Raw genomic sequence first — 25,272 nt, forward strand, 5'->3', positions numbered from 1 at the left:
CATGGGGCAAAGTAGCACCCTCCCCTCAATTCTGGAAGGCCCATATGCATAGCTCCATGCTCATTGCCTCTGCCAAGCAAACCAAGCTTGCCTAATGTTGCTGCTAAGAATGTACCAGACCAGATCTTTGGCTGAGCTAAATAAACGCAGCTCCCTCCATCGGTCTCAGCGGAGCGACTTTGATTTATGACAGCAAAAATCTGGGCCGGTTCATTCCTCACAGAATTGAAGTTAGGGCTGGGAGGACACTTGAAGGTCAGCTAGACCAGCCTCCAACCGCAGGCACGGCTGATTGTGTTCTCTGGCAGCTCTGGAGTCCAACAATCTCCCAGCCACAGCAGCACCCACTGGTGTTACTGCTAACAGATCCAGACAGGGCTGAACTTTGGGCGGCTGTGCCCCTCGAGAGTCTTGTTTTTCTGCAGACTTCCAGAACCTCCCCTGCAACACCAGCATTCTCTAGAGACGTCTAGTCTATTTGTCCTCCATCACCCCATCCCACCAGCTCTTCTTATGAGGGACACAACTGCTCCTGCAGAGGACAGGGACTGACACTACAACCCCACCAAACCATTTCTGGTGCTAGTCGAGAGCCTTAAATTACTCACCTGCTGGATGGAGGGTGGTCTTCTCCTTCAGAGACACACATGCCATAGGGTCAGCACAGGAAAACCTGGGTGTCTTGGACCCTTGGGCCAAGACCACCCCAGGGGCTCTGAGTCAGATCCGAGAGCTGGAATTAACGCCTGACACGTGGGGCTGCATCCCACAGGTATGTGTTGCTGCTCACGCCTCTGCAGGCAGGCCTGCCATCTCTGGGATCTACTGTCCTTTATGCCCTGCTGGGCTGATGTGTTCTATGTCCTGGCTCCTGCTGCTCTTCATGGCTTGACATGGCTTGCAAAGGAGAAAATTCCCCCAGGCTTGTCCTTTATTTCTTGCTCTGCCAATGCTTGTGGGGAGACTGTTCATCCCGCACAATAGCCTTGTCTCCCTACTGTGCTATCACTCCAGCCCACCTCATACTTCCCTTCCCCTATCTTCATCCTTTCCTTAATGTCCACCTTCCTCTACTCAGCTCTCAGCCTCAACCTCCTGCATCACACCCCGAATCCACCCCAGGGTCCCCAAACCGGGCACAGCCCTTCAGGGCATCCTCACCAGTTTGCCCAGCGCTACCTGGGAGCTCAGGCCAGCTGAGACCTGCGCTGGCCCTGGAAGGGGAGGGGCACCGGCTCCCCGACCGCTGCGGTAACAAAAGGAGCCTTATAAAGAAAGGCAGCGGAGCTGGCTGGCAGGCTCCGTGCTCCAGCAGCCGCGCTCTGGCAGGGCCGCAGCTCTGACTCCCGGCGCATCCTCCGCCCGGGGCGGCTGCCAGCCCCACGGGCTCCCCGCTCCCCCCACACAGCCGCAGCTCCAGGGCTGAGCTCTCCCTCTAGCGAGGCTTCAGGCGTGCTGCCCTCGCCGTGGTGTCCGGCCCTTTTCACCAGGCTGTTTGCAGCCCTCCGCCTTTGATGTTGCTTCTCCCGCCTATCCTTCTTTCTGTCCCTCCGCAGACAAGCCCCGATGGGGTCCCAGCGGAACCTGCCTCACTCGGGGGGCGAGTCACGTCTCTTCCCTCCGCGGACAAACCTCAGAGACCAGCACGACTGTGCCCGGAGCCAAGGCTGGCTCCAGAGGAGTGGGATTGCAGGGAAGGTGGGCAGCTGGATTTCAGGGAGCTTGCACCCTCAAAGAGATGAAGGTTGCATCTAATTAAAATTAATGAAATTAATCAAGTCCTTTAGGACTGATGCCCCACAGTCCCCAGTGCCTACAGTATAGGACTGGGCAAGCCAGGTGACCCTCTGGACACCAGCTTGAATCCCGCAGCTTGGCCAAATCCTGCAATTTGGACCTGCAGTTGCAGAAGTCTGGGGGTCGCCACTGAAGCAATCTCCCTGCAGTCCCTAGAGCTGCCCCAGCTCCTGCCCCACCATCTTGCCAGCGCTGCATCTGTCCCTGGCAGGCCTCCCTGTGTCCAGAACTCCCTAGCCCTGGAGGGCTCTGTCTCCACACATGTTCTGCAGAGGTCTGTCACAGCCACAGGGACAACCTGCTTTAACTGCAGCTCTCTGCCCAGTGAGAACAAGGGACCTGCACACTTTCACCTCCTGCCCAAATCAGGTGATAACCTACTCCCAGAGCCTATGCCAGGGATGTCACTGTAGGGTGTGTCCCACTGTGGGCAGGGCAGGAAGGGGGTTCAGTCTCTGATCCATTTCTTTCAACTGCTGGAGTAGGTGCAGGCATCCCAGGGGAGGCCTTTGTAGGTCTGCACTTAGATATACTTCCCATGTACAAGGTCAAGATAAAAGCATGGTCTTAGTTATTATGTGTGGAGGTACACCAGAGCCTTGGAGTAAGCAACAAGGCTGCACGACCCAAGGCCACTGGCTGTGGAGGACACCACATCTCCCCAGCAGTGCAGGGGCATCCTGCCACTAAGGGAGGGGGGAAGTCACAGGCTGCAAGCCTGTCTCCAACCCAGATCACAACCCCAACTATTACAACAGTTAGCAGCAAAGCTTTTGGGGACACAAGGAAGATTGCCACAGGGCAGCACATGCAGGCCTAGACCCACTGGTGCTCATCACCAGTCACACCAAAGCCCTGCAGCCTGAGGTCACCTCTGCCAACCCTGAGACTGCCAGTATAAAGCACAGTCTCCACTGCAGAGTCCCCCTGCCAGGGTCCCCAGTCTACCTGTGCAGGTGGCAGTCAGTCTGTACTGCTTGTGACCATGGGCAGTGGTGAATGCCTTGCTCTGGCCCTGCTGGCACAGGTGATGATGCACTACAGCGACTGCAGAGGTTCCTTAGCTCCTTTCCTCATCAATTTCCACTGAATACCCCTTAGTGGGAGAATTATAAGGATAAGCTCTGCTCGATCAGATCAGCCCTGCCAGGCATCAGGATCTGCTGGTTCCAATTCATGAGAATCTTTGAGCAATCAACCCAGCCACTTCTTCCTGAAACTACTTGGGAATCTTCAGTTTCATGGTCAGCTCCACTGAGAGTCTAAAAAGTTGGTAGCACCAGTGATGGGGAAGAGGAAACTTCTCTCCCTTGATCTCTTGATCTTGAGATCTCTCCCTTGTCAGAAACTCCTGCCTCCTGAGGACTTATTCTGCAGATGATGGGCTGTCTTAGACCCTGGTGCCACATGCCTTCCCTGGTTCCCAACCTAGCTCCTGCTCCCAGCCCCAATCTCCACTCTTTTCCGCTGCACCAGACGGCAGATTCCAACCACACCTGCCCCTCTGTTCACTGTTGCCTGTGGGATTGTGAGGAGAGGCTCACTCCATGCTGGGGAGCAGAGCTGGACTGCTCCCTGCTGGAGGCCTGCAACAGAGCCCTGCTCCTCCACATCTCATTTCTCACTGTCTTTCCTGCAGTCTCTGCTTCAGGCCACCACTGGAGCCAGGGCACCTGCTCACCTACTGCCCGGCAGCATGGCAAATCAGAACATGGGCAAGAAACAGGGCCTGAACTGGACAAAAAGAAGTGCTGTGCAAGGACCTACTGATAACCAAGGGAATAGTTTCTAAGCAGGGAAAGGTAGTTGCTTGGGACTCTGTATGCATGTGTAACAGAAGGTGAGGCTGGAAGCCACGGTGCTATGGGAAGCCCAGGCCTTGGGGTCCCCACGCCAGGGAGCACAGTGGGGGCTGCAGCTGCATTTCCCCTGTGCTCCTCTGTCACCAGAGCAGAGGTACTCTCACTGGAAGAGATGACAAGAGACTCAGCAAAGATCTAGGGCTGCTTGGGGGATACACAACATCCCTCCATGGCCTGTGTTGCAGGCCAGCACTGCTCTGAAACCTGAGCTAGGAGGGGAGAACAGCACCACAGTGTCCTCAGCACTGCCAGCATGCTCTGTGCTCCACCGACTATAAACCAGTGAGGAATAATCTCTGTTAAGCCACCTCATTGCTGCTCCTGTTTCCAGCTGTGCCTCTGCACCCTCATACCTGCCTGTGCTCCTGCATTGCCGTGCTGTGGTACAATGGCTTCCCATGGACAGTTTGTCAGATACCGTCCTTTAGCTTTCTCCAGGGTGCTGTGTTTCAGTCCCTTGCCTTGGAGCAAGAATAGGAAGCCAATTCTTCTTGCAGAGAGCACTGGTCATGGCTGGATACTGTCACCCTTCACTGCCATGTGCCTCCCAGGCATGACCAGTTTTATGGCACAAATCTTGTCAGGCCTCTGTGCTACCACATCTCTGGCTTCAGTGTCCCTAAGAAAGGGAAGGCCTAACCCAGCTCCTCTCTGCCCCAAAAGGCCCTTGGACTGATGCAAGGGCCACAGAGCTGATGCAATATCCCACTCTCCTCTCTTGATTGCAGACACCAGAGAAGACACAGAGCTTAGATCTCCACCTGGCCACCCCAAGCTGAGCCTACAAAGATGGCACAGATTGTGACCAGAAGTGACATAGGTTTGATGCAGAAAAGACCAAAGCCTGGAAAGGGATTCAGGATGCTTATCTCTGCCCTCCATCTTCCAATATGAACAAGGCTGAAGAGGTTCAGGAAGCAGAACAACAGGTACAAGACCATGGGACTCCTGCATTTAAGAAACAAGTGGCTGCAGTGCAGACAGCAAGAGACAAAGTCCCCACTAGGGAAGCATTGTCAAATTTCTACTGGTAGTCAACTTCAGACTGGTGTCTCCCCATACCATCACAGATGCTGGACTGCCTTGCAAAGAAAGCCACCAGAGGATTGAAGTTCTGGCATTCCTTGCTTGCTTGGCTGAAGGAAACCTCACAGTCCTCCAGTACCTACAAAGCTGGCAAAGATGAAAAACGAGTTGTGCTCCCATCAACACACCTACCACAATAAATACTGTGGTGATCACTGGCCTGATCAGCCACTGCCTAGAAAATCTAGCACACTCAGTCCTACCCTTCCCCAGCAACACAAGTTAGGCTCTGGCTGCAAACCAAACCTCACAGCATTAGACTCCACATCAATTCTTAGTGGTCCAGCTGGACAGCAAGCAACTTTGGTCACTCACCTTGTGTTGGAGGCTAAGGGAGTGCCAAAGCTGTCCTCTGAGTGGCAAGGGCTGTGCCGAGCGCCCTTCCTTCGTCTCCCCCGTTCCTCCTCCCTCTCTGTCCAGGGGGCATCTGTGGCTGAACTGGTCCCAGAGTCTGGCTCCAAGTGAGCCAGAGGAGCAAAGTTCTCCTCGATCACCTTGGCGCTGTCTCGGATTTTTCCCTGTATTTCTGGGGTGAGGGTTGGGAGGTCAAAAGTGAAAAAAGTCCCATGGGTACGGGCTGGGGAAGAAAGGATGTCAATGGAGTCCAGGCTGGTGTAAGATGTGCCTTTGGCTCTATGGGACTCCATGATGGTCTCAAAATGCTTGCTGAAAGAGTCCATGCCATCCTTGGAGAGGCTGTGCCCTAGAAGGAAAGGCACTGGAGACTTGAGCATACCCTGTGTGTCTCGGTCCATGATCCTAGAGGGAAAGAAAGTGAGAAGAACAGATCATTGAAGAGCAAGGGATCAAAACCCCAAAACAAAAGCCCACACACTGCTTCAAAAGGAAACTAAGAAGGGTAAAAATCTCTTCTGAACATCTTTAGACCACCAAGGAAACACCTTGCCTGCCCAAGACACCATGGGAAGCAGGACTGGGCTGGCCTCCCTCCAGACATATGCTTCTCCTTTAATGCGCCACAGACTTTTGTTCTTTTAGTGGCTCATCCTCATAAGAAGCTTATGAGATGGCTACTGTTCCCAATCACTTGACTTGATCCAATAAAGATCCAATAAAGGGCTCAAGTACGAGAAGCAGGATGTGGTTCAACTCCATTTCCAACCAATTCTGGAACTGGCTGAATTTTTCATGAGCCTTCAGAGCTTCTATCACCAAGAAGGCTCCTCCTGAAGCTGCTCAGGACAGCATGACACCTTCCTCCATGAACTCTGCACTGTGGTCACTGAGTACTATGCTCAGAGCATGACCAACACTCACCTGCAAGGTCTGCTGGCTATTTCCACAAGGTGATGTTGAGTCCCAGGAGACATGTTTGACTGAGCACGAAGTGATACTGAGCTCCAGGTTCCCCCAGGCAGCACAGAGGGAGCCTCACACCCATCTCTGGGCTTGGGGATCTGAACTGGTCCATGCCCTATAGGCCACGATTGGTCCTAGCTCATCATCTTATCAGGGATCAGCCCCACAGAAAGGCACAGCCTGTCTCCAATGCTGGTCTGGGTCCACCCCAACATGGAAGTTTCTAAACCCTGAAGCCCTGAGTGTTTTGTCCTGTAAATGAGGTGAAGTACAGCTTGCCCACCGACCTAAGCATGTGACAGTACAAATGTTTCCAACCCAGGGAACATCAGTGCTTCAGCAGTACAAGCACAACACAGCCCTAAAAGCCTACTTTACTCATAAGCTGTTATCATTTTATTAAAGCAGCAGAGAAGCACTTGTTATGCCACTCTCTTCTCTGATTAAAGGAGAAGAACTGCTCCAGCCTGTCATAACATTTGTTATGAACAAACAGCTTCCTACAGAGAGCTCAGAAGATGTGTTGCTGTAACACACACCAAATTATTTTCATTCATTAGCCTTCACATGCCACTCAAAAATCTCACCCCAATTACCTCAGCAGGCCAAGAGCTGGCAGCTTGACTCCCCCAGAGTGCCAGCTGGTTTCAAGGGAAGTGCAGTGAAGCCAGACACAGGTAAGCGAGGCAGGGTGCAGGCTGATTTCACCCATCCACCAGTGTTTCCCTGGCTATGCAGCACGTGACACTCTTACAGTTCCTGTAGGAGCCCCAGGAGCAGCCACTTCTGAAGTGGCTGTCTTGGGTTGCAGTGCAAGATGTAACCAAAAGTATGTATTCTATCGCCATGTGTTGAAACCAGGTGGGGAAGCGTTCTTTATCTCCCATCCCTCATAACTGGGGGCTATCTTCTGTTAATGAGCCAGCTGTTAAAACCCGGTGGGCCAATGTTCTTTATTTCTTCCATAACCCATCCTCTCTCCAGGGGAATATCTTCTGTTAATGGGCCATTGAGTGTCACTGCATGACTGATAAAATTACATCATCCCATTGTGAGATACTCCATCTGGGGGAGGAGCCAAGCATTCCTACCTGGATATAATCTGAGACTTGGAACACCACAGTCAGCCTTTCCCCACTGGATTCCCAGCAGAGAGACCAGACCCATCTACATCACTACTTCAGAGGAAAACTACAGCCTTTTACAGGATCACTGCTTCAACAGAACCGCATCTGTCATTGCAGGAGGACAGCAGCCTCCATTTAATCAGACTGCTACCAACACTCTGACCAACAGCGTGTCAGGTTGTATTCTGACTCTGTCAGTGGGTCTTTTGTTGGTTTTCTTTTTTTGTACTACTGCATTTTTATTTTCATTTCCTTAGTAAAGAACTGTTACTCCTATTCCCATATCTTTGCCTGAGAGCACTTTGATTTCAAGATTATATTTTGAAGTGGGGGGATGGTTTACATTATCATTTATTTCATGGGAGGTTTCTGCCTTCCTTAGCAGACACGTGTCTTTTTCAAACCAAGACAGTGGCTTTTGGTGAGGACAAGGCAAAAGAAACCTCTTTAATATCTGCAGATGTGCTTTACAGATGCAAATGTGCATTTTCCATCCTTCTCACCCAGCCCCATGCTACTCAACTAAGCTAGTGTTGCTGACCGTTTTGCACCCTGAACCCGTGAGGAGGGTGAAAACTGTGTCAGGAAAGATAATGCCAGATTGGAGGGAATCTTGTTTCCAGGAGAGGTAGGTGGGCTCATTTTTTGTGGTCAAGTATATTGCCACCAGGCCACAGAAAAACCATGGCTGGTTTTGTCCACACCACCCAAGCTCTGGAAACAGTGTCTTCACCCCACAATAACAAGCACAAAGCCATTCAGTTCCTGAAGGATATAGTTGCAGCAGCAAGGAGCAATATTGCCTGCTCAGACCCAGATGCTACATTAGCCCCTGTTGTACTGCCCAGCTCCTCCATGCTGTGCCCTGGTCCCCCAGGAAGGGTCCCTGCGCTGAGACCAAGCCAGACAAACCCAGCTGAGAGGAACAGAGGAGAGAAGGAGATGCAGAAGCTGTAATTGAGTATCTGTGCAAGGGTGACAGACAGCAGGAGAGCAAACAGGTTTCCAGCCTTGAGCTGGTGCAGGAGAGGCAGTGAGCCTCCCTTAGGAGAGGGCCAGGCAGACATGGAAGGGAAGTAGATCAGGGAGCCAACAGTGCCTCAGGCAAGGCTCTGGGTATGGAGTCTGAGCAACTGGGTTTCTAATGGCTGATGGAGGGGAAGGGGCTCACTCTCCCTGGCTGCAGAGACATGGTGCTGCAGAGACATAGCATCGCTGGCTCAGGGGAGCCAGAGGGGAAAATCTCTTCTCCAGCCCTCGGTGGTCTTAACTCTCTGCTAAATGCTCCTGTGACCCTCCAGACCCCTGACTCAGCCATGCCTGACTCCTCCAGCTCCAGGCTCCTCCAGCCTGCACAGGCACAGCAGCTGCTGTGTGAGGATCCCAGCTCAGTTCAAAGAAATTGAGGCTGTTCAGCACTGTCCGGTAGCACCTAGCTTTATTCCTCTCTCAACAAAGCTCTTGTACAGACCTGTCTCAGCAGCTCCTTGCAGTCCCCCCAGGCTCCTTTGCAGTACTCCTCCAGCCTGGCAGCAGCCTGCTCTTAGAGCTCAGGGTCCTCACTCTGTCCCATGCTTAGGCACAGGTACTGACCACAGGCACTGCAGTCTCCCCTCACTGTCCACAATCCCCTGCTACATCCATGCCATCATACTATCCCCTGTCCACCCACAAGAGCTGTGGGTACCTCCCCTGCTCATTGCCAGGCCCCTGCCAGCATCACCCCAAACCTCCCCTCTGCTCCACCCAGGAGCACCACCCCGAGCTGTGGCTCTGTGGCCACTTTGGGCTCTGGGACAACACATCAGAGGCTTGATGCAGGTTAAGTACATGCTTAAGTATTTGATGAGATTGAGACCATAACCATTTTTCTAATCCCCAACAAGGCTTGCCCTGTGGCTATTTTCTTGCCAACAAGCAGCAAGCACAAAGGCTCTGGAAAGGTTTCCCAAGTAGAAGATCTAAGGGCTTTTCTAGGCAAGCCTTGCAGGGAGAAAAGGCATCACTGCCTCCCATCAGCCCTCGGTGCTCTCAGGGGAGCAGAGCATTCCTTAGCAAAGCCTCTTCTTTCTTATCAGCCCAAGGCACCCATGCTGAGGGGCAAACCAGCCTCTTCCTATAGCTTAGCCAGCACGTCTGCCGATGCTCAGGGAGGAAGGGAATTGAGCCTGATCTCGCTGACAGGTCTCAGCTCTCTGGGACTAATAGGAATAAAGACAGTAAAGGCTTAGACTAATCGTTAGAGTCAGTAGATATAACTCTGAATATATTCAGGAAGCAGATGTGCTGTAAGAGGACAATATTTCCTCCATTGGTTATTGTGTCTTACTTGATTTGGTGTAGATTTTTTTTTTTTTTTACTGTTAGCATGCTCTCTTATTTTCGGAGGGTAAATCACAAAAGAAGATTCTGAACTTTGGCCAGAATATGAAGCAAAACAAGGCAGCACCAAGCCAAAGTCCCTCTTGCAGAGGGTGCTAAACCCTTAAAGCCAGATTTTCAAAGGGATGTTCATATCTAAAAGCTGAAAATCAGCATCAAAAAGCACTTCAGTGATTTTGAAGGGCTGGTCCTTCCCAGCAACCAGGACAGGTGTGGGGTTCAGCAGCTCCTGCAGCAACAGAATGGTGCCAGGTCCAGGAAGCCAGGGTAGCTTCTTCATCCCCCCAACTTCACCCCTCCTGAGAGCAGGCAAAGCAGAAAGCTTGAAGAAGAAAACATCAATACTTGTGACTGGTAGACAGGGATAAGGACTGCAGCTGCAGAGCTCAAAACAGTGTGTAAGCAAAAACCCAGGGCTGTGATGCAGGGACTGAACAAGCTCGCCATTTGAGCCTCGTGATTTTTTAAGACACTGTCTAGAGGGTCTGCACTTACCAGGGGAATATTCAGAGGGCTGCAGGGGAAAAAAACAACTGGTCTACCAAGAAGCTGTGCCAAATGAACATGACACCCCCATACACACAGTGGTAATTATACTGGGAGCAACATCTTTTAGGAGCAACAGTGGTTGTTTAAGGACACATCCAAGCTTTCAGCACTGGCTGGGGAGCTATAGTAAGGTGTCTCAGAGGACAAAAAACAGATTGAGGCTTACAGCTCACAGAGGCCTCAAAGATATCTGGAAACAAAGCAATACTATGCAAAAGAATTGTTACAGCAAATTGAAGAACTTGCAGTAACTTTACTCAAACATTCATTTGGGAAAAAAAAACAAAACACAAAAAACCATTACAAATGGCTTATTTTCAAATTTTCTCTAGAACTCAAATTTTTGAGGACAGGGTGGCTGGCATGTATTTATCCCCTCCAATAGAGATGCAATGGCTGGACAAACTGACAGGAGTTCAGCTCCTCTAGAGATACACACCTTCCCTCCTTGCTAGCTCAGCACCTTCATTCTTTTCCTTCCCAGTGCAGGGGCACTACTGTATTAATGTATTATTAATGTATGTATTTAATTATTTTTAACTTCTGCTGACATCAAAACATCCCTTTTCCTTTTCTTCCACCAAAATGCTCTCCACCTACCTTCTGCACAGCTAGGTGAGTTCATGCTGCCACCTGGTATCCCAGGCATCACCCTGGTTTTGCGCTTCCCAGATGAGACCTGTCCCTACTCCTATGGAGCATTTGCTGATGATGCTGAACCTCCTCACCTCACTCAAGACTCTTGACAATATAGATGTCAGAACATGCCTGCACAGGGCCTTTCCCCTCCAGGTGGCTGTCCCACACAGTGCTTTGGACCTGATGATGCTCATCACTCCTCATGGTCAAACTACCACTCCAGCAGAAACTCCATGGGCATGCCACCAAACCAAAATGCCATCGGCTAATTGCCAGTGCCTGGCATGGGGCAGATAGCAGGTGAGAGCACACATGCTGCCCATGAGTAGGCAGCTGAATGATAATCTTGGTGCCACCCACTCCATCAGCCTCACAGCACAGGGTGTTTTGCCACACATGTGAAAAATGACACAGAAGGCAACACACTGCTTTTCTGATCCCAAAGTATCTCCTACACTTTCCTGAATATGGCAAATACCTAATGAGGCTGAGGAAACAGAACTGCTCTCACTGCTGAAACACAGTCATCTGTGGGGAGAAGGGCAGCCCAGAGTAGCTCCAGGACACAACCTGTGCTCTGGGGTCCTGGCACTGTCACCCCAACATGTGGCAGCACCGTGGCAGGACTCATGCTGGGAAGCCTCAATTCAGCTGGGCAACCTGAGCTGCAGGGTTCACCCCAGGTGAGTGAGGCCCACGGCACAGCGCTGGATCCCCTGGGCTGGCTTACTCTTTCCATAGGGCAGTGAGGAGCCCCTCCCAGCCCTGCCCCCAGTCCCAGTCCCAATCCCTGTGGTGCAATCCAGGCCCCCATCTCACCCCCATGCACAGCTTGCATGTTGCTACTGGGATTTTTGGCTCAGTCACTTCAGCAGAGCTTGTTTTGCCACACAGGGTACAATAAGGAGGGTGAGAGGAGCTTTTTGCCCTTGCACACAGATCCTCACCTTTCCCTGTTTTCCTTCCTCATCGCTTCAAACACCTCATTGTCCTCGTCCACATCCCTGTCCTGCAGCCCATCCTTGGAGCAGCTGGTGCCTGGGGCAGGTGGCTCCTCTGGTGTGCTGTTCCTCCTGCCTGGTGTGCCCACAAAACTTGGGTTGCTCTCACTGTCCTTCTGGCTCTCAATTGCTGAATCCACCTCCTCCTTCTCGGCCAGGATGTCATCGATGTTTGTTTCACGATAGCACCTCAGTGGCACAGTGTCCAGATCTGTCTCAGAATACTTCACTGTCCTCCTTATAATCCCAGTTTCACAGGAGCCAGGCTTCTGACTGCCCAAAGGAGACACTTCTATCTCCACCTCCACATGGCTCAGGCTGTGCTCAGGTACCAACCCCGGTGGCTTGGCTGGCAGTGGGGAGACAGACTTCTGGGGGAGTTCAGCCAGGGGAGCAGAGTCAGGGGCACAGGCGCCTGCAAGGAAGGCCCAAGCGTTCAGAGCTACAGGGAGCTGCAGTGGGGAGCTCTGAAGAGCCACTCCTGCAGCACCACACACACACACACACACACCGAGAGTGGGGTCACACATCATGGAGTCATTAAGCTTCAAAAAGACCTCCAAGATTGTCAAGTCCAACCTTTGACCAAACACCACCATGTCAACAAAACATAGCACCATAGCACTAAGTGCCAGTCCAGTTGTTTCTTGAACACCTTCAAGAAGAGTGACTCTCCCATGTTGAGGGACACAGGGGAACAGTGAAGAGGTGGCAGAAGGAGAAAGAGTGCAAGAGGCAGAGACAGGCTGTCAGTGCTAGTGCATCTCCAGCCAGCCCTGGGACCCCATCTAAACCCAAAAGCTCTTCTGCGGAGGCAGACAGGGGCTTTTTGTCACCTCTTTTGCATGGCCACAGGGGATTTTGCACGGAGGTTGGTACACGCACAGTCTGACCCCAGGAGGGCATAGGCTGGCCAGACCTGGGGGAATCTCAGCTCTTTGTTGGGCACTGAGAAGACCCAACGGATGGGCAGCCCCAGTGAGAGTCCTGCCAACAGTACAGACTAAAAAGGAGGGACGGACCAACCTGATGGCCTCTGCCCACAATTTCTTACCTGTCTTTGGGGTATCTGAGGAGCCATAGAAGAATTCCCACTTGGCCTTGGCAATGCGCTGGGCATGGGCAGAGCTCTGCCGGGGATACAGCCAGGTACTGCCCTGCAGAGAGGAGAGCAATGAGTGGGCAATGCATCCCCAGGGCAGAGCCCATGCCCAACATGCGAGACCCTGGTACCTACCTGGTGTCGGGGCTCTGGCTTCAGGGGACTCCTGGCGAAGGTGGGGAACTCCTCTGGCAGCCCGTTGGTTAGGGATCGGCAGAGGCAGCTGGTGTCGAGGGCACAGAGCTCCTTCTCACAGGGGCGTGCCCCCCCTGGAGCCCTGCCCCCGGCCAGCAGTGGGTCAGATGCGGAGGCCTCCAGCTTCAGCGTGTGTAGGAGTCGCTCCTGAGGCAGGGGCTGGGGCTGGGGGGATCCCATGTCCCCACCGAGCTCCAGACTGCGGCTGAGGCTGTAGGGGCCATTCTCCCAGCGGAGATGGGGAGCTGTCGGGCAACCCAGCGTCCGCACGCTGGCCTTCTCAATGAAGCGGAAGGTGACCACAGAGCTGTGTCCCTCTGGGGCTGGCGGACTGCGGCTGCCCGGAGAGGCGACAGCCGGGCTGGGCCGGCCCCACCGCGGGGTGGAGGGGGCAGTCAGCCGGCCCGTGGCGGGGCAGCTCCCGCTGCCGAAGGGCGCTGCCTCAGCCGGCCTGCGGGCCAAGGAGCCGGTGCTGTTGTAGAGGCCGAGGGGGCAGCGGCGGGCATCGGGCGCCAGGCCCTTGCGCAGCAGGTGGAGGCGGCCGGCGTTGAGGTTGGGGGTGAGGCAGGGTGGGGGGCTGCACCGCCCAGCCTCGGGGCTTCCCCCCGCCCGCCAGGGCCTCCGGGTCACCCTGTGGGCAAAGGGCGGGGGAGAGGCGGTGCAGCCCTCCTCGGGGTGGAAGCGGACGGGTGCCCCTGCTTGGGCCATCCTGCCAGAAGAGGGCACAGAGGTGTCAGGTCCGGAGCCCAGCAGGGTGGCACAGGCACAGCAAGGCAGGTTCCCAGCAGCCCTGAGATGTCTGAGACAAGAGGCGATGCATCCTCAGGCAGCCCTGAAACAAGGGCAAGGAGCTGGTTAGTGAAGGGAAGGAACAGAAAAGAGTCTGGGGCCACGGGGAGGACAGACCAAAGGTGCCCTGACCTTGTGGCAAAAGAAAGATATGCTCCAGGTGAGACAGCCCCAGCAAATCCCCTCCTGCTGCAAGAAGCAGGCAAGGTTCATCAAGGGCATCACACCAGCACCACTGCAGGGATGCTGGCAGCCCATTGCTTGGTCCCCAGGCACCCAGAGTGTTTGCTTTCTCCCCAGGGTGCCAGGATGCTCAGACATTTTCCCCACAGTTCAGCACCCCAGACATTGCAAGAGAATGCACTATAAAATGGGTTTCATTCATTCTGCTTTAGGCTGAATATATTACTACCCACAGCCTACAGCCTACTAAGGTAATGGGGAAAAAAAAAGTACCTACTGTATCACTGAGACATCCTCCAATTATACTTGCTCAAGGAGTTTAATATGAGCAGCAAGGGCAAGGAGCCTCTCTCTTTGGAGGTCAGCCTGGGTTTAAACTGTGTCACACCAGCACATGTCACAGCCACTACTGATGGCACAGACAGAGCTGTCAACACCAGTAGATTCAAAAAGCAGTGGTAACAGACAATCCCAGCCTGGGGGATCACAGCAAGCCTGCCCTGCACATAGCTCACTCGCTTGCCTGTCTCTGCCCAGAGACCGTATACCCAGAGATGAGACCAGCCACCTCACAACAGCAGGTGGGTGGCTGCAGGGAAAGGCAGGACCTGGAGCCCCCACCAACCCCACTAGCAGGGCTGCTGACATTTTTCTTTCTCCCAGTGGAGCTAAAACTTGTACTTATCCTTCCCTGAGTTTCTTCGAATTCCTAATGTGCAGAGAAGACTCTGTCTTGGCTGCTTGTGCCTTCTGACAGATGCCAAGATACTGAGTCCTTCACTTTGATCATTTGAAAGTGAGAAACCATATGCAAGCTGCAAACAGGAAAGCATGATTTTCCTCTCCTTGTTTCTGAGTGCAAACCAGACAGGATTAAATTCCTAAAGGACGTGGGGCTCAATTTTCAAGTGTTTAGGCTCCAGAGATGCACAGACAAAACTATTAATGAAATAACCCAAACCACACCTGTGGGGTAGGCGCCCATTTATCTGCACTATCACACTGATGAGCAACAGCAATCTCTAATTCACTCACTGCAAATTTTATTCTCCTGATTAATTTATCATGTACTGTTTTTAGAATATTTTTCTCCTGCTATGGTTGTGTTCGAATTCAAGGTTGCTGAAGTTAACTGCTAAATAATAAAGATGCGGGGTTTATATATTTCAAATGAAATTTCACTTTTTATCTCAATGCAGACTGGCACATATGCCAAGGAAAAAACTTATCTCTAGGAATAGTTTGCTTTCACTGTAACATAACAAATCTACAAAAACCAGCCTATCTCAAAATATGTGAGTTATTACTAGAATAAATGGGATAAGCAGAATGTCCTCCTCGTTATTAAAACAGAATTATCAAATTTAGAGTAAAGGTCATGCCTGCCTTTGACCCACCATAGCTGGATGGCTCCACCACGCAGTAGAGTGAGCTTTTCTTTAATAATGAAAGGTAAAAAGCACAAATGCAGCTAAGACAAAAAAACAGTGATGGAATGAGCTACAGCTTCCTGCTTGCTGATTTCAATTGTGAATCAAACGGATGCTCCTTAAATCACTGTGATGAATGGGTTAGGCTGTAAAACACTGGTGGGCTGAAGAAAGCCTTGTTGGTCCTGCTGCCTAAAGGCAGGAGAAGTCCTGCAAAGAAAATCTCACAGGGTGGCTGCCTGGGCAACCCTGGGCACACATTCAAAGAGAAAAACTCAGGAGCTGCAGTGTGATAGCCAGAGGCTACAGGTCATTGGGGGATTCAATTTGTTCAATAAAACATCTCACAAGAAACTTATTATTCCTGGCTGTCCCTTCTTAAAGGCCAAAGGAATGTCCAGAGATGCCACCTGGGCATTGCTTTGAGCCATACCCAGTGCAACAGGGGGTGGCTGCTCCCCATGCAAGCGCTTGCCTGGTGGAATGGGGTGATGCGGAGCGAAGGCAGCAGGCAGCAGGAACTGCTTACACTGCGGGGGAAGCACACACCCACGCCACGGAGTGTGGGGACAAGGCGTAGGAGACGGGGGAGGATGAGAACAGATATGGCAAAGAACGGGACAGAGACAGGAGAGAGAGGTGCAGGGCTGGGGGTTAAATTCAAACGATGGGCAGTATTTGTGTGCTGGACATAGAACCCATCATAGGGAGTGGGGGAAACCAGGCTGTGGCTGCCGGGCTGCCTGAGGGGGCTGGGGCAAATGGCCCCTGGGAGATGACTTTGCCCTCCAGAGGGACACAGAGCAGTTGGAGGGGATGAAGTGGTGACCGATGCGGGATGTATGGAGGCCCTGAGGCTGTGGGGCAAACAGGTGACCTCTTTCTGGTGTGGCGTCTAGGCAGGGGACGTGTCCCCACCTTGGAGCTCAGGCTGAACATACTCTTCACTCCCCGGCCCCCCCTGCCCGGCTTCCCTCACCCGTCTTGGCGGGATCAACCCTGAGTGGATGTGACATCCATCCGGATGAGGAGGGAGCACCCCCGGCCAGGGGGGCCGGCGGAGCCGCCCGCCGCGATCTCCCTGCCCGGGCATCGCCCCGCGCCCGTCCCGCCGCACGGGCACACGGGGGCCGGAGTGGGTCTCGGCCCCGCCGGGAGCCACCGCAGCCCCGTGCCGCCGCCCGCCGCTGCTGGGAGGGCGCAGAGCCACCCCGGTCCCTGCAACAACTGCTGCAACTTTCCCCGCTCCCCCGACGCCCCATTTCGGCCTCCGGTCCCCGCCGCGCCCCGCCCCGCTCCGCTCCCCGCGTCTCACCGGCAGTGCCGCCGCCGCCGCCGCCACCGCATCCTACGCGCCGCTCCTCCACGCTGCTGCCGGCACGCCGCGGCTCGGCCCGGTCGGTCAGGGTACGGTACGGTACAATACGGTACAATACGGTACAGTACGGTACAGTACGGTACAGTACGGTACAGTACACTACAGCTCGGTACGGCACGATGCAGCACGGTGCCACCGGCCGCAACCCGCCGCTCCCTGCCGCGCTAATCCCGGCCGGGCCTGTCACTCCGCCCCGCTGACAGCCACGGCAGCCAATGGGAAACCCCCTCCGGGCGCCGCGCCCCGCCCCAGCCGGCGGCACCGGCCCGCGAGGAGCGCCCGATTCACACCGGCGTGCGTGTCCCCGTGGGTGGGCAGCCGGCGGGACCCCACCTCTGGAGCATCGGCCGCACGCCCGGTTCCCGCTGTGCACACCCCCTGTGCCAGGGCGAGCCTGGCCTCGGTGCACTGGCAGCGCGGCGCCGGATGCCGGCGGTGTGCCTGTTCCAATGCCGCACCGCTCACGTCCCCATGTCCCGGCGTGAATTTCCCCGTTCATCAGCGTGCACATCAACATGAACGGCCCGACCCGGCTCAGATGCATATGCAAGTTGCTATGTGACCACTGGCACGTGTCATGCATGAGCATGCACAGCAGGTGCGTTGTGCCCTATGCCATAGGGTGCAGGCTCCCCTGTGCTCCACTGTTGCTTAAGAACCACGAGGATGAGAAGACAAAAGCTGCTGTGTGGTCCAGGCTGGCAACCAACATCAGCAAGTCCTTGCCTTAGAGCACAGGCTCTGTGCCAGGGTCTCTCCAAAGGTAATCACCCTAAGCACACTACAGCCATGGGTGCCAAGGTGTCTCAGGCCACCAGGAACTTCATATCACAGTGTCACTAGGCACCCCAAGGATGGTAAATGCCACACGAATCTCAGGAAATCACTTCTACATACAAGGGGGGGAAAATCGCCTATCCTTAGTCTCCTGCCCATGCATGGGGACTCCACCAGTGGCACATGTGAGCAGAGCTCATATGGGACAGCTGAGTACCAAGGTGAGGGGTGCTGTGGCAGGGCTTCAGGAAAGGGCTTCCAGTGCACTGGGCCTGCTTGTGGCAGCCACTGGGACTGGCAGTCAGTACTTTGTGCTCTTGCAGGTTGCCAGATTGATTTGCTATTAAATAGCACTTTATTACCCAGCCCAGCAATCATTATTAAATGTGTATGAGACAAGTAGCCCAGGGGAGCTGAGGCTTCATGTGCACATCATGTCCGCAAGAGAATTTGGGAAGAGCTGCTTCTCCTTGCTGCTTTCTCTGCCTGCAGCAAGCCCAGCTCCAAGCTCACCTGCCCCCACTGTCACCCAGAAAGTGTCTCCTTCTGCCCTCCCAGGCATGGGGAAAAAGCATCAGGCAGGGAAGACTTTCCTCATATTTAATGCATCAAAGTGCTGCCATCTTCTCCTTCCTTCTCCAGGCTCCTGCCTGTGAGGGGCCTCTCTCCCCCACACTTGAGGACTCAGCTGCCTTACACACAGCCGGCTTTTCTGGCAGACTCCAAGAAGCTGGGCTAATTAGAGGCCTCACTGCTGAAGGATCAACGACCTGATTCCTTCAGCAGCTTCTTGATGGCAGGAGGGCAGGGAGGGGGAAGGCTTTTCTCTAAGCCACAGCCAGAGTGACAAATTTAACCAAGTGGAAGAGCTCAGAGCTTTCCCAGCATGTCCATACCAGGACAAGGCATATTTGTGCCTTCCCAGCACCTGCAGGCAGCCCTGCTGAGAGCTGCAGAAGGTAAGAGAGAGGTCTTTTCCTGCCATCCTGACTGGAGATCCAGACCATTCATAGAAAACATATTTCTGTCCAAAACATGTGTTTTCCCTGCCATAGCAGTAGCTCTTGCTCTGCCTACAGTGTCCTGCTCTGTATCCCACTTACCTTCCCACAGCCCTAAAACCCATGAAAGATGTGTCCACACACATGGGTCTGACCAGAACTGACATAAGCCTCACTTGGATCAGGATTTTTCAGGATTTAGCCCTGGCTCTCCTGATCCCTCCTACTGTGAATCCCTCCCCATGATGCAGGACAAGAGGGAGCATAAATCCCCTCTGGCAGATGACAGAAGGGGACAAGGTATCCCCCACACTTCACCTCCCAGCCCCAACCCAGTGGGCTTAGATAGAGAGATAGGAGTGCAGTGCACTGAGAACTCTCTTTACTACCATTTGGGTACCTCAGGACCTCTAGTTCTTGCCTGCAGGTACCATGTTCTTTCTGTATTAGAGTCCACTCAACTCCAAGTCATCCCTTTCAGCCTTCAGATCCTGCAACAGGGAGCTTCCAGGAGTTTTCTAAATGTTGCCAGCACTGTCCTTGGTCATCTTCATAAGTTTGCAATACACTTTTCCCTCCCAAAGTCAGAAGGGTTTGGGTATCATCAGGGAAGCACAATGATGAACTTCCAGCTTGGAAGAGATCAACCTGACATGTCCTAGTTCTGAACAGCTGTACACATCTAGATGAAATTTGGGTGAAGAGGGGTTAGACGAGCTCTTTCCCCCAGGTGGCTCCAGGAGACACTCATGCTCAGCTTGCCCTAAGGCACACTGATCAGTCTCTAGAAATGTGCTGCAGCTGCAGCTCCACTTGGGGTAAACACTGTAGTGCACCCCAGGGCTGCTTCTCTGAGCCTAGGAAGGCTGTCAGAGCCATTTCCTCTCAGGTGTGCTTTGTGATAAAGGCATTGCAAAGGGTACAAGGGCATATTCTACCTCACTGCTGCCAAAATCAGCGTGGCTGTACTGTAGCCTCAGGGCACAGTGTAGGCCTGCAAGGGGGAGGACAGTCACTCCATCAGCAGATGGGCTCTTCTCACCCAACTGACTGGAAGCATCATGGAAATAGAAACTCCAGCCACACAGGCAATGAGTCCCAGTGAAAGCAAGGGAAGCTGAATTCCCCTCACCTCTGCATTCAGGGCTCTAAGGCAATTAGGTTGTATGTGTTCCCTTGGGGCCTAAGCATAACTACATGACTCTAATTAATGCCTTCTACCTCCAGTGCCAACACCCAACCGCATCCTAGTCATATATTAAAAAAGCCATTGCAGCACAAGCCAAGTCTTTAATGGGCTGATGCACTTATCTGTTATTCCGCTAGACTTGTGGTTAAAGATAAATGGTGAAAATACCCTCCCTTGGACAGTCCATACAAATGTTGTTCTGTAGCTTTGACAGGGCAAAAAGACAGTGCTGGAGATCCTTCCTGAAGTCTCTTCCACCCAAGCCTGGAACAGGGAAGGGCAAACTTGTACTGTCCTGTGCCTCTTGCAGCTCCTCCTGTGTGGGACACTCATGTGGGACTGGCAGGATTTTTCAGAGTGAAAAACATTCTAGAAGAGGATACACACTGCAAAATGTCTTACAAGAGATAAGAACCCATGCAGACTACAGTCTACACGAGGGATAGCTGCTGCCTGCCCGTCTGCTAGTGCCCTACCCAGTGTCCCAACTCCCTGCCGTGTGTTGCTCCCTCTTGCAGGAGGAGAAGGGGCTTGGAAGAGTGGAGTTGTAGAGAGGTAGTAGCAAACACTGTGTGCTGGGCCTCAGAATGAGCTATAACAAAATACTTCTGTAATGCCCCAGGCACACCTGCTATTACAGAAATCCTCTCGGACTCTGTCCCAGTGCCAGCACCTGCACAGGGAGCAGGCTTCCTCCTGCACCAGCATTGCTCTGTCAAGATGAAGGCAGAAATGACAGCATGATAAAACCTGTCCTGGGGACGTGGGAGGTGGGGCCTCAGCACAGCTTGAGCCATAAATAATCTCTCTACACAGCAGTTAGGGGAACAATTGTGTGGGAGTATCTCTTGGTAAAAAGATGCTCAGGCAAAGATGGTCTTGAAGGAAAGCAAGGGATTTCTAAGTGGCAGGGTGGGCTCTCCAGTGAAGACAGAGCTTCCTGGGTGCCTGCAGGTCATTCACCAGACCTACCTCACCATGGTGAGTCACTGCACCACAGAGACAAATTTAGTCTGAAATAACCCAAATCACCCGTACTCTGGTGTAGCCTCCCAGGACAGGCTTGTTCTGCAGCACAGATCTTTAGACTGCTCTCCAGCTAATCTATGCAGCAATAAGATGTCATCCCTTCCCCATACCTTTAGACTCAAGATTCACATGAGGAAAGGTAAAAGGATATAAAGAGAAGTGAGAGCTATAACACAGAGTATTTTATGCAGAAAAGAGACAGTAAGCCCCAGGCACACAGTCTGACCCAGCACAGGAAGAACACAGAAACATACAGGATTGTGTAAAAGGCCTTGAAGGTCAGTTATAGAGGAGTAATTACAAATATATCCAGAAAACTGAGCAAAATGGCTGTCATGGAAATGTGTGGAGACAAATGCAAAGGACACACTGAAAGCTTGAATGCAGGGGATTCATGAGTGGGATGCTGCAGAACAGCCCTGTATTTCCGTTTAGCTGGGAGCTTCTCATGCATAATCCTCTTTCAACCTTGACTTGCAGAACTTGGTCTTGATTTACTTCTATTTTTTTTTTTTTTTAGCCCTGACTGTATAGTCAAATTCTTTTCTGAATAAGAAGTAGGAAGGTGGCATGTATGGGGAAGAGTTGAACAGAAGTCACCATGTGTTCTTGTTTCACCAGCTTAGAAATGGCTTCTGGTTACACTGTGCAACCTCAGCACTGACTGACAGCAGAGCTTACCCTATGAGCTCAATACCTTTTTCCATGCAACCAAGAAGTCCAGTTGTGGTCCACTCCAACCCTGAGAGTGATGGAGGCTGTCAGACTTATCCTGCAGCCAGAGAAAAGATGGAGCCAGATCCTTTGAAAGAACCTGGTGAGAGTCCAAGAAAAAACAGTGTTGAGAAGCTTTACTGAACTTCTGTGGTACTGCATTCACCTAGCTGTCACATCTTGGAGGAATGAATATTGCAGAGCTACTGGTGTCCTTGTGTAGTGGTTTTGGTCTTGACAAATTTCTTGTTCCACTTGAGATTAGTAGGAAACTGTAAAGAAAATGGCCCCAAAGTCTTTGCAAGGCTAAAGGTGTTTAGCCAGCAAGGTGCCAAGCCATCATACTAGGTGATAGATCCTAGAACATTGGGATAATGTTGGCTTGGCATCATATTGATCTCCCAAAAATAAGTTGTAGCCTTGGACAGCACTAGTTTCTGGAAACCCCACCAGGCTTGCAGAAAGCCAGCCAAACTCTGAATACATCTCTGACATGGAAATAACTGAATTTTCAATGCAAGGGAAAAGTCAAAAGTCAAAACAAGTAGGGGAGACTTGCCCATTATAGCTAGCAAATCAAGAGCATCTCTGGGAAAAGAAAACAACTTGGGTTCCTGGCTTGAGGTCAGGTCTTCTAACCACAAAACTTCTCCTCCTTCAGGACCCAGCTTTATAAATCACATCTCCACTTCCTAAAGGGTGAGGTGATTACCAAACTGCTTCTCTAGAGTCTTCAGAAGTATAGCTGTGCATCAGCACTGTCCCGCAGCAGTGGAGCTGGCTGAAGTCTCTGTTCACTTCAGGGGATGTTCATGAGGGTGAAGAAGCCATGCCCTGGCTCTGCAAGCTGCCAGCACCGTATGTTTCCAAGGAATACACAATAAAGCAGCAGTTGTTGTGAGCTAATCTGCTTCCTCCCCCTGGGGCTCAGCTTGGTCTCTCATTACTATGGATCAGCTCAAGGCCTGACACAGTGGCCCTGCTTTCCCCCAAGGACATCAGTGGCCACGGGGACAACAGGAGTGTCCAGAAACTGAACAGCGTCCCCTGTGTGTTAAAGGTACCTGTGCAATACACCACTCCCCCAGCTGTCCTGCAAGAGCTGCAGGTGTCACAGCCCAGCATTCACCAGGTCCAACTCAGCTATTTTGGCAGACCTGTTTGAGGTATTATGGATCAACTAAAAATGGGCATCCAACTGAAGCTTAAAAAGGAGACTTACAGAACACCTCTTAAGAAAAATGCAGACCCAACTTTGGTAGAACATATTCCAACAGAAAGGCAGAAGCTTGACAAGCTGCAAATCTTGATTGAACAGAGCAGAACAAAGCTGTGGTTCTTCAAGCTTGTCTGCTTTGAGCAGTACCTTCACAAAGCTACAGTGGATAACACCCCCCCAAGACCTGTACTGCAGTGTTGTACAGCCATTTCACAACTGCTCTGCATACAGGAAAACCTGATAGACATGAGCACAAAACACAGTGCTGGTTTGGGATCCTTACCATTGCTGTAGACCTAGGTTGCTGGGTTCACTGAACATCCTGATGGTGTAAAGCCATGTCTCAGCACACACCTCTACAGTACACTAACAGTCTGTGATGCTCTTTCTGCATCTACAAAGAACCTGTGGACAAAAAAGAGAGCAATATGAACATTTCACAGCTGGAAACTATACATAATTCCTAGTACCTTGCACATACATCTCAATAGCTCTATCAGCCAACTGGCCAAACCCCTCGCAGGCCAACAGCTCTCAGACCCTTGGGGCACTTACAAACATCAGTGGCCTGAACCAACCTCACATCCAGCTTCCACCATTCCTGCCTGTAGGCCCAGTAATTCTATATTAAAGGGACTCTGCCAGGTGGCACCCTTCTGTTTCACAGTGGGAAGTCAAGAACAGAGTGCTGCCACCACAGGGAAAGAAAGAGCTGTCCCAGAACATGGCCAGGGGCATTCTTAACTCTAACAGAAAATTTTAAACCCTGCATCACTTGTCCTTTAAATGAGAAATGCACTGTGCTAACTCAGAGAGCCACTGGAATCCTCGAGGAGCAGGTGCTACATGTCCTGGAGCAGACATGGTGGGTAGCTTCCCCCAGAGGAAAGAAGACCTTTCCACAAACCGGCTTCTATGTTTTGAGGAAATGAGCAGAGCAGGGTGCACAGACAGGTCTTTACTTTCCAGGAAACTTGGGACCAGGGATTTGGGATGTATTTACTGTCTGTGGGCCCTGATCTTTTGCCAGGTGTATTTTTTTATGGTTCCTATGCCCGCAGTAATCAGCAGCTTGATTCTGCACAAGTCGGCAGGTCTCACCCGAGATAGAGATGGAGTCACACGGCCTGTGCCGGCTCGGAGGTGTAGTGTACGAGCGCCGCACCAACGCGGACCGGCTGCCCGCCGGTGCCCGCTCCGCAAACCGACAGCGGGGAGGAAGGAACAGCGTCCGTTTCCACGGGGTCGTTATGGCAACTGCGCGGGCAGGAGCCCGGGCCGCTCCTCCGCGGGGGCTGCGGGCAAGGGGAAGGACCCCGCCCTGTCCCCGGGGCTGCGGAGGCAGGTGGGGCACCGGCGGGGGAGCGGAGCGCGAGGAGCCGCTTGGCAGCGTGGGAGGATGCGGGCTGGGAGCGGCGGGCCGCGGGCAGCCCCGGGGAGGGGACAGCCCGGTACCCGCGGAGGAGAGGGGCCCAGTGACTGCCGGTCGGGCGTTCTGTGAGAACTGTGAGCCCTAGGGATTGGCCTTTCCCGGGGACCCGCCCGCTTCTGCGGGCGGGCAGGGGCGGCACAGCCCGCTGGGAGAACCGCGGAGCCGGGCAGGCGGCTGGGGGGGTCTGGAGGGGCCGTGGCTCACCGGCAACAGCAGGTCCCGGCTCCGCGTGGTGCTGAACGGACAGCGGCGCCGCGCTGCGCATGCGCGGCCGCCCGCAGGGGCAGGGGCGTGCGCTGGGAACCGGGAAACGGGGCAGCCGGTGTGCGCCCGGGAACCGGGAAACGGGGCAGCCGGTGTGCGCCCGGGAACCGGGAAACGGGGCAGCCGGTGTGCGCCCGGGAACCGGGAAACGGGGCAGCCGGTGTGCGCCCGGGACCCGGGGAACGGGACAGCCGCTGTGCGCCCGGGAACCGGGGAATGGGCCAGCCGGTGTGCGCCCAGGAACCGGGGCCATCGGGAACGGGGACAGCCGGTGTGCGTCCGGGAACCGGGGCCATCGGGAACCGGAGCCCTGGGGAACGGCGGCCGGTGTGCGCCCGGGAACCTAGCCAGCTGCGGGGCTGAGCAACCAGTGTGCGCCGGGGAACTAGGGCCGTGGGGAACTGGAGCAGCTGGTGTGCGCTGGGATCTCGTGTGCGCTGGGGAAACGGGATAGCTGAGGAACTGGGACAGGCGCTGTGCACTGGGGAACCGGGGTAGCTGCGGGGCTGCAGCCACCGGAGTGCGCCGGGGAACTGGGGCCATGGGGATCTGGTGTTCCCTGGCCACCTGGGATAACTGAGGCACTGGGACAGGCGCTGTGCACGGGGGAGCGGATGCGCCCCGTGAGCAGGGGCACCAGGGCCGGTGTGCGCGCCGCGCCTCTCGGAACGACCTGGGGGAGTCGCTGTGACACCAGTGGGACTTGTGAGCACCGTGACCCGCTGTCCCGCCCGGCACTCCAGCAGCGGCTCAGTGGCTCTGGGCCGGTCCCGGTAGCGCGCTCCGCCACCGGGGCGCGGCCAGGGG

The 25,272-nt window shown here is 53.5% G+C and overlaps 1 protein-coding gene across 2 annotated transcripts in view; it reads right to left on the reverse strand.

Moving 5' to 3' along the window:
• The window catches only part of PSD (pleckstrin and Sec7 domain containing), a 46,842-nt gene extending 22,395 nt beyond the window's left edge, over nucleotides 1-24,447 (reverse strand). Inside the window, exons 1-7 of one of the 2 annotated variants that reach the window (XM_088059324.1) lie at nucleotides 24,406-24,447; nucleotides 23,053-23,174; nucleotides 21,534-21,650; nucleotides 13,001-13,892; nucleotides 12,818-12,920; nucleotides 11,710-12,178; nucleotides 5,061-5,504 (exon numbers count right to left, since the gene is read on the reverse strand). In XM_088059324.1, coding sequence (XP_087915450.1) covers nucleotides 5,061-5,504; nucleotides 11,710-12,178; nucleotides 12,818-12,920; nucleotides 13,001-13,768 — 1,784 coding nt within the window. In that variant the 5' untranslated portion in view covers nucleotides 13,769-13,892; nucleotides 21,534-21,650; nucleotides 23,053-23,174; nucleotides 24,406-24,447. Of the gene's footprint in view, nucleotides 1-5,060; nucleotides 5,505-11,709; nucleotides 12,179-12,817; nucleotides 12,921-13,000; nucleotides 13,893-16,777; nucleotides 16,967-21,533; nucleotides 21,651-23,052; nucleotides 23,175-24,405 lie in introns of those variants that run through there. The other variant, XM_088059323.1, reaches the window with a different exon arrangement.
• Between the last annotated feature and the right edge of the window lie 825 nt (nucleotides 24,448-25,272).

This window comes from Pseudopodoces humilis, chromosome 9, assembly GCF_049639895.1.
Source record: "Pseudopodoces humilis isolate 2021_Gansu_Grassland_sample_001 chromosome 9, ASM4963989v1, whole genome shotgun sequence".
Classification (NCBI taxonomy): Eukaryota; Metazoa; Chordata; class Aves; order Passeriformes; family Paridae; genus Pseudopodoces; species Pseudopodoces humilis.